General features: G+C 40.0%; 1 protein-coding gene across 1 annotated transcript in view; it reads left to right on the plus strand.

Moving 5' to 3' along the window:
• The window catches only part of ar (androgen receptor), a 549,391-nt gene extending 542,267 nt beyond the window's left edge, over positions 1-7,124 (plus strand). Inside the window, exon 8 of the mRNA XM_072505806.1 lies at positions 1,325-7,124. Coding sequence (XP_072361907.1) covers positions 1,325-1,480 — 156 coding nt within the window. The 3' untranslated portion in view covers positions 1,481-7,124. The remainder of the gene's footprint in view (positions 1-1,324) is intronic.
• Positions 7,125-9,777: the final 2,653 nt, after the last annotated feature.

Here is a 9,777-nt window from a genome sequence, read left to right on the forward strand (position 1 = left end):
ATGGACATGATTCAGCAGCCTCGTTGTGCCCGGGGCGAGCACGTTGAATCTCACGAGAGGCCTCTCACAAGATTCGCCACGCTTCAAACATCTCGCGAGAGGTCGCGATCTGGATCTCACTCTCGCTGGGCAAGATCCAGATATGCATATTTAAATGATCCATTAGGCTCATTTAAATATACGTTCACTGGATTCTCCCAGCCCCCGGGATTATCTGGCTGCGCCTGGGGGTCCTCGCCAGGGCTCCGTTTAGTACTGGTCCACACAAAAGTGGACCAGTCGTAACAGAACCTGGGGAGGGGTCTCCCAGGCCATTGGAGACCCCTGGATGGTCAGGCATTAGGCAAGGTAGCACCCTGGTACTTCCTCTGGCACCTGGGCACCCTGGCACTGCCAGCTTGGCACCCTAGCACTTCTACCCAGCCACTGGCACTGCCAGGGAGCCCAGGGGGTGCTGGCAGGGGCATTTCCAGGGTGCCAGGCTGGCCGTGCCCGGCTGCCTGGTTGCCTGTGCCAGGGTCAGACCCGGGATTGCCTTTCCCATAAGAGGTGGGGTGTGGGAGGGCTCGAGGACCCCAGAAGATGTAAGTTGGGTGAAGTGGATGGGGTCCGGATGCCGCAGTGGGGTCACTGAGGTGGGGCAAAAGATTGGGGTTGCCTTTAAAAAAGGTGCCCCAATCCACTCCGATCTAAAGTGCGGCCTCGATGGAGAGGTCCTCGCCGAGGCCAAAAGAAACCCTGAAAAGTGCAGTTGGATAGTGGGGTCTTTCTCAGAAACACCCTGCTGTAAACTTCCAAAACTGGATATAGAAATGTTTTGGTTGAACTACGCCCAATGTGTCACTTTTATTAGTAAAATGGTATTGCAAAAAACTTTCATTGAATTAAACCAAACATTTTAATTGCAAATTGCTGTAAGCCTCACAACCAGTAATGCTGTGGATCTTGCTCAATAATCAATTTACTTGAGTCATAAATTGGCTTTAATACAGCAATACTTTCAAATTGAAATAATGTTTGAAAACTCTTATGTCAATGAAATAAAAGTGTAACTACTTTAAACCATCTAATGTTTCGGTATTAATTGATGAGATATATCTAATCACAGAATTTGTTTATGTGAGCATCGACCACTTACTTGCATGGTTTGTTACACGCTATAAAGACCTCATCATTATTTGCTGTGTGTGCCTTATGATTCACTTAGAACTATGCACTGTTCAGTATAATTCATTAAAGTATTAGAATTTTAAAAAGGAAGCAAAAATGTTATGACTAATACTTAATTCTTTTACCAGTTTATATTTTTTATGTTTTTTAACAGACAGTGAGGAAACTCCACCAGTTTACATTCGATCTATTTGTTCAGTCTCAATCCCTGAGCATCCAGTTCCCTGAAATGATGGCAGAGATAATCTCTGCCCAGGTACCAAAGATCCTCGCTGGTATGGCCAAACCGCTTCTTTTTCATGAACAGTGACATTCATTGCTTACATATGTAATACTGCCTGTAACTGTACTACCTAGAGTTGATCTTGTTTTCAAAATCATCAGTTCAGTCAGATCCTCCATCTGTTCTGAGAAAGAAATGGAAAAAAATTGTACAAAATCTACCTTTTCCAGTGGTCAGTTGACCACCCAGTTACAGAGTTGGTCATGTTTATACAACCAAACTGAGATAGGCTGGTTGTAATCTTATTGACTAGTTGCTATGTTGGACCACACAAATTACTGGTTGATATCTTGGTTACATTTAGTGAAAATCAGCTGTATTCATCTTTTCATTGGTCCTTTGGAGTAGTTCTATTCGCTGATTTTTACTTAAAGCTACCTACATTTTTTTATTATTTTGAAACTACCTAGTGACCTGTTTTCATTTTACATCCTTAAAACATATCAGATTTAAATTTTGCCTGGTGTTAGATATTGCCTCACATCATGTTTCATTACATTTATATAAAAAAAACACATTTTTGTTAAAAGCAAAATCTGATGTACATTGCATTTTCTTTTAAAATTTGCACTAAAATATTTCCTTTCTTGAATGCCAGAAAAACAGTATGTGTTATGGTAGGGTTGGAGGGTGGTTCCAGAATTCATAAATGTATTTTTTTTAATCTACAAAAAAGTACATTATATTGATTTATTGGTAGGCTTTTTATACATGCAATTATTTACCAGAATTCTTTCTTTCTAATGTTTGAAAACATACATTCAAAATATAAAATTACAGAATTTGTATTTTTGGACCCTGAATACTTCACATTTCATTTTTAAGGAATGTGCAAGTAATATGCTGTTTTTGTGCAGACTTTGGTATCTGGCAAAAACACTCAATTGATGGATTTGAACTTTTGCCTGGTCAATATAGCAAACAGCGGAATTCCAAATTTTATATTTACCAAAGCCTTTTTTTTTAAGTTTAAATGAGGTTTCTGTGCATTTACATAATCCACGCAGTGTAGCACAATACTAATTACATATTTGGATATTAAATCTGAATCATAGCTCTTATTTCATGCCAAAAAAAAATTATTCTGTACGTACTTAGCCAGAAAGAAAATTTAATGACTGAAACATTTGCCTTTAAACAATGCAGGTAAACTCCACCAGGCAGTAAAAGGCACACATTGCTTTGTTATTTTTTTTAAATGAAGAGCATGTTTCTTTGGTACGCAATCTTCCTGGCTGCCTTTGTATTTTGATTCGTTTTTTTACTTACCACTTTGTTAAACTGCAACGGCATAACAAAAAAACACAAACAGTATAACCCTTCCGAAAATGTCATAAACATGCACATATGTATGATACCACATTTGCACCACATTTGACTTCCTGAAAACCATTGACGCTCTTGTTCTCTTGACATAAATATAGGCCACTTGGTGAAAGCGTCTTGCATCTGAAAAAGAAAGACATCTATGCCAGTAAAAAGTTTCAGAAATAGAATTGTAACAGTCCTCTTTTATTTTGAAGCATGAGCATGTTATTAGTTATTTAGTGTCTACAAAAAAAGAGAATGGTGTAAATTTCCAAACTTTAGTAGTATAGAGCAAAAGAATAGAGACAATGCATTTCTCCATTTGCAGTATTTTCAGAACTAAATGTCTTGTGTAAAAAATGTTACTGTAGGCCTCAAAATGTAGGCCTTTTTTTTTCATCATCTGTGCGCAGCACCAATGTACTGCACAGCTTGTTTGGACTCCTTTCTGAATTGAAATTTCTTATGTTCAGTGCAGCCAAATGATAGGCTAAAGCTAGGTGTACAATTCTATAAGCAAATTCTTTAACAAGACGTTGGGGGGAGGGGGAAGAGGAATGCACTTGTTAATATTTTTAAGCAAATTAAAAGGACTTACTTCTTATTTTAAGATGACTTAGTTGTTGCTTTTGTTTTCGTATGCAGGAATGAGGTTGGTCTGTCAGCAGAACAGGCTAAATTTTTGTTGCTGTGTTTTGTTGCAATATATCTTATAAATGTCTTGAATTAGTTCCTTGAGCACTTGGTCACTGAATCCATGACTTTCAGTAACCTGGGAGGCTGAGGGCAACGGGAGCAAATGAAACCCTAAAACTATTTTTTTTCCAGTTTATTTCCCCCCAAAATTAAGCTAAATAAAGTTTTAGTCCTCAGAGAAAAAAATGGAAACTTTGCGAGGTTTGGAATGGACCATTGTATGTTGTCCAAGATTTATAAATAAATATTTAATGTTTACTCAACTTATATTACCACATCTAACTTCTTTGACTCATAACATTACAAACCTTCCAGACTCAGCTATTATTCATGACAGTTTATGCTGTGCATCAAGAATAATGAAATGTGAATCACCATACTAATTTGAAATATCCCTTTTCTCATTGGCCGCTTCAGGCTGTGAAAGCAATTTGCAAAATTTGTTGAAAACCTTTTCTGGAATGTCAGAAGTAAAAAGATGTTTCAAAGTGCTCAAAATTGGAAGGTGCTGATATTTAAAAAATAGGGTGAAGAACAGTTAGTATGAGTAAGTTATACTTTGTAAATGTACTCATCTTTGTTAACAATGGTAATATGTTATATGGCTATAATTAAGATGCATACAATAGGTGTCTCATAATGGAAACACCACTGTGGCAAGCAAAATGTTTCTTTTATCCGGTCATTTCTATTAAGCAGACAGTACATAATGTATAGGAATTAAACAGCTATCTGCCATGATGTTCTCTGAAACCACAATCCTTGTTAGGAAGGTGCCAGTCGACATGCATAATTTTGTATTTCAGTTTTTACATTTATTAAATATTTTTCCTCTTTGGAAGATTCATTCTGAAGTGCTAACTCATAATTGATGACATTCTGCTCTGCCTTAGTTGGTACAAATTTGTAGATCCATTGTAAGTGCCTTTACAAATTTGTAAGAATTAACACACAAAGAAAAATATATTTTCATGTGTTAAAATTCTATCAGGCACTCATTGAACAAGATTCTTAAATTACTTCTAACTGGAATAGTGTCATTAAGGGCCTGTCTTTCTAGCAAGGCATGGTCAGATTCTTACCCCATTGTTTGACATTTTTATCTCACGATTTACATTATCAGTCACTGAATCGAAAAACCGAGAAATTCAAGAATTTTGAAATCAGGACACTATTCTAATTATTTTGGAATCATGGGTATGATGGTATCAGTGTGCAAGTATTTCAATTATGGTGGTTACTTTATAAAGAATAGGTTGCACTGTATTATGTAAACAGAGTATGCTACATTCCTGGAATGTGCAGGGAAATTAATCCTGTTACCACTCCTGGGATAGTCACATGGGTATTTAATTACTTTTGGTCAGACCACAATTTGAAGCAGAAATTTGCAAATCGTCACTATTCACCACTAGCGAAGAAAAAAAACTTGCAACAAAAGATTTTGGAGAAGCTCCCACAATTAATATTTATGTTATAATACAAGGAATAACACAAAAAAATGTATTACAAGGCAGTGATAGACATTCAGTCTACAATAATTAAACTCCATGATTTCCAATGTCATTTCAACTTGATATTTTACTGCTTTGTAGTACATATCAGCCTAGGTGGTTTCCTGTATGTATTTACAGTGGGGATTTTCCAGTTCCGTCCTTTTCGGGTGGATAGGGCAGCACGGTAGCATTGTGGATAGCACAATTGCTTCACAGCTCCAGGGTCCCAGGTTCGATTTCGGCTTGGGTCACTGTCTGTGCGGAGTTTGCACATTCTCCCTGTGTGTGCGTGGGTTTCCTCCGGGTGCTCCAGTTTCCTCCCACAGTCCAAAGATGTGCAGGTTAGGTGGATTAGCCATGATAAATTGCCCATAGTGTCCAAAATTTCCCTTAGTGTTGGGAGGGGTTGCTGGGTTATGGGGATAGTGTGGAGGTGTTGACCTTGGGTAGGGTGCTCTTTCCACGGGCCGGTGCAGACTCGATGGGCCGAATGGCCTCCTTCTGCACCGTAGATTCTATGATTCTATGATTTGGTGACGGGAATGGAAAATCCTACAAGAGGCCTAAATGAGGTTTCACGCCGAAGTAAAAGCGTGGTGCAATTGTCCCCATTCCCTGACCCCCACGCCAGTTACACAAAGAGAATGAATGTTGGAATATCATTATAATACACTAACATATGAATAGTGCCATCTTTCACCATATTCCTTTCCAACCCCCACAAGAAAATCCATTAGCGTTGGCATGAGGGCAGATCAGCGTGAATTGCCACTGGTCTCCCATGGCATACACCTGACGCACAGACCTCCCAGGGGAGTTCAGGTGAGTGCTTTGCTCAGTGGGTAGAGGATCATACCCGGGCATTGGTGGGTGGGGTTCTGGTGAACCTTTGTGCAGTGGGCTGACCTTTAAAAATGGCGCCCCTATCTTTAAAAAACCAACCCGCCCCGCTAGCATGACTTCATGGTACCCACCCTTTGAAGTTTATTTTTCTACGTTTCCAACGATACAGTGCAAAATGCCACCGTTGGTGCTAACATCTTCAATGCCGCTTTTCCCACTCACTGTCACACTCTACTAAATTTCACTCAATAACTATATTACTTTCTGAAATAACCAAAAACAGAAAGTGCTGGAAACACTCATCAAGATGGATGGGATCTGTGGAGAAACAGATCAATTAACATTTTGGTTAATAAAAATAACATTTATTAAAAAATCTTTGTGAAGAAGTACCCAAAATATTAACTGCTCCATCCTCTCCACAAATGTTCCCTGAGATGCTGAGTGTTTCAAGCATTATCTGTTTTCATATTTCCAGCTTGTACGGTATTTTACTTTTGTTTTAAAATAGCCAATTTTGTACAATGGTCCCAAAAGGCCTGCAAAAAGGAATACTTGCACATTGATCAGAGTCCTCTCTTATAGTCCTTGGATGAAAGCTTACTAGAGCGGTGTAATATTTTACCCCTTTATTTTTTCAGTCAATCAGGAGTGATTATTTAGTGTGATTTTCCCCTACATTTAGAGGGTACAAACCCCTACTTGACCAATACCATGTATTGAATGAATGTATATGTCACCCCATTTTTAGTTTTAATGATTGTCAATATATAGGGTCTGTCCCTTTAATGGTCTGAGGATATAAATATTTTGTAAGAATAAGCACCTTATAAGTGACAATTTTTGTCAGCCTGTTTTGATTCTTTTTTGTATTCTTGAGCATTTGTTAATAAAAGGAATATGCATACTTCTGTATATTCTATTGTTGTGGAACTGTATATATGCATACATAGCTTTTGCAACACAGTAACTTCATGCAATGTGTTAGAAAATGTTACTGTAACACATTCTATGTCTTTGCTCTTGCTATTGTATTTATTAGTCAACGATGTGTTAAACAAATTATGCAAGCAGGTGGAGACTACCTGCCTGCCAGCATTTGGACAGGACAGATTGCTGCAATGAGAAACGTGTGCTGCTGTATCATAAGGGTTGTCACAGGGGTATATTTTGCTCTGAGTATTAATATTAACAAAAAAGCAGATATTGCTAGAGTTGTGAGGAAAGTAGTATCAAGCTTTTCTTCAGTTTGTATCACTAGTCTGCTTGTCAATGGCAGCCTAAAAGGGGTGTGAGGTGAGTAGCAAAATAAAAGTTTATTAAGTTTATTCAAATGGCAGCTTTCTTCAAGGGGATGGAAAATATAATTGTTAGTTCTTTCTTATTGAAAATGGGACTTCTTCAGAAGAAAGAAGGGCAATTTTGAATGTATTAGCACATTATTTCTATTTGTGAACTGTACAAACGTTTATTTGGCCCAATAGAATAGGTCATAGTTTAGTGAGAACTACAGAATGGGGTTGGCTGGGAGCACACCATTGGAGACAAACCATCTGCTAAACTAACCAATGCATGAGGAAGCTCAGGCTACACAGGGATGCCACGACTAGGTGTATCATCTAATTCTCAAAGACTTTCTGGCGCAGTCAAATATTAATGTCACTGCTCTCAGATTTAATGCCGAATAGTCCCTCCAGTCACCCATGGGCAGTGCAGGAGTCGGTCAGTATTGCTAGCCATTACTGCATTGAGAAAGCAGCTGAAGCCTTTTTTATAACACGCCCACCGACATACACATTGCCAGAGACCAATAGCTGCAGAGGAAGCATGTTCTTTTCAATTTTGGTAATTTTACTAAGCTACAGAGCATCATTCCATAGCAATGGCCATTCATGTGCTTACCAGCAAAGCCATAGTTCACTTTTTAAGGATGGGCTTATACTCTCAGGAAGGTGAATATGATTCTCAACAGAAAATCATGATTGTCCGGCCGCATTGCGCCTGGCACACATTGCGCTATGCCAGGAAAATTGTGGGAGAGTCCTTAAATGGGGTTCACGCCGGACACCGAACAGAGTGCAATGCTCCCTACCCGCTGTAGCTGACGTAATCCAGTTCATGCCCTCACTGGATGTGAACGAGATTAACTTGTTTAAATAAGGATCTAAATATGCTTGGTCCGTTTCAAGCTGGATTTCCCCCCTTGCCAGCACACCATGAGGCCAGGAGTCACTAGCGGTCTGCACCACCCGAGAACTCACACCAGGGGGCTCAGAGGCTATTGGAGCACCTGGCTAGTCAGAGACACTAGCATCCTCATAGGTTGACACTCAGGTAGGTGCCAGGATGGCACTGCCAAGATGCGGGGGCATGAATGCAGCAGAGCCTTAAGGGGGGAAGGATTTGGTAATCCCATAGTGGGGTGTTGCTAGCGGGGGGGAGTGGCGATTAGGGCTGGGGTGCCTGATACTGGTGAGAAGGGGGCGGAACCTAAAGGGAGAGCCGCAATACCAGCGATCCTTTGGAGGGGCGGGGAGATGCTTCTGGCAAGGGTGGTGGTTGCAATGGGGGGCACTGAAGCCCAGGTGCTGCAATGTTCGGGGGTTAGGGGATCTCCACTGGATACTGAGAAGATTAATTATTGCATTGATTTTTGAAGAGGGAAGGAATGAGGACTAACAGATGTGGGATTTTTTTTGGTGCAACCATGGTCGAAACTTCTGCATAATCCCCAATTCACCAGCAGATATCAAATACAATAATGCGCATTCATGAATCAAAGTCTTCAATGAACAGGCACCTGAGGCGTTGACTGTTTGTGGAAGAGACGGGAAGCCTTAAAGTAGGCTCTCAGGTAGGATGGAAAATTGTAATTGCATTTATTATAATATTCCCATGGTAAGAACCGCTTAGTGGACACAAACTAATTGCTGGAGGAACTGCAGCCACATGCAAGATCCTTATTGCCTCAGTTTTCTTCCAATAAGCTCTGTAATTGAACATTCTTTCTAAAACGGGCATATTTTTATAACAGAACTGCTAAATGGTTTGGATGTTTAGTTTCAATAAGAACAAAATGGGTTGTTTATTCATGAATAAGTAACTTTCACACAAAAAATGCTAGATTATAACATGTGACATGATGTAACAAGTGTATAGGCTATAAAACAACAATATAAGTTTCATGCCTTTCAGTGAACTTGTTGACTGGGTGTACATGGAGGTTTGGTGGAAGTGGTGCTTTCTGTATATTCATTTTGCAAAATTGTTAGGATCTTTATCTGTTGCTTTTCAATTGTACATTCCTTTGTGTAGCTTCACACCATACCAAAGCCCTAAAGGCTCCCATACCTGAGTGAATAGAATTGGTGAATGGCCATTCAAGCAATTGGCCAGCTACAGGGTATTCCTAAGAACTGCTTATTCCTATTCCACTGCTTCTAAATACATATTTTTAATCGGTTGTACATGGTGTTCAACTGGCAATGATAACAACAAACAGGCAATTGCTCTTGTGCTTCTCTTTGCACGCCACAACTATCTTCACGAGCATCCTTAATAGTCTTAAACATGTGAATATCCATGACTACTTATTCTCTCATCATTGCTTACGTTGTTGAGGTACCCAATTCACAATACGTTCCACAATACATTCCACTAATTGACTTTGGGCAGCACGGTAGCACAAGTTGATAGCACTGTGGCTTCACAGCGCCACGGTCCCAGGTTCGATTCCCCGCTGGGTCACTGTCTGTGCGGAGTCTGCACGTTCTCCCCATGTGTGTGTGGGTTTCCTCCAGGTGCTCCGGTTTCCTCCCACAGTCCAAAGACGTGCAGGTTAGGTGGATTAGCCATGCTAAACTGCCCTTAATATGCAAAAAAAAGGTTAGATGGGGTTATTGGGTCACGGGGATAGGGTGGAAGTGAGGGCTTAAGTGGGTTGGTGCAGACTCGATGGGCTGAATGGCCTCCTTCTGCACT

Source organism: Scyliorhinus torazame, chromosome 5, assembly GCF_047496885.1.
Source record: "Scyliorhinus torazame isolate Kashiwa2021f chromosome 5, sScyTor2.1, whole genome shotgun sequence".
NCBI lineage: Eukaryota > Metazoa > Chordata > Chondrichthyes > Carcharhiniformes > Scyliorhinidae > Scyliorhinus > Scyliorhinus torazame.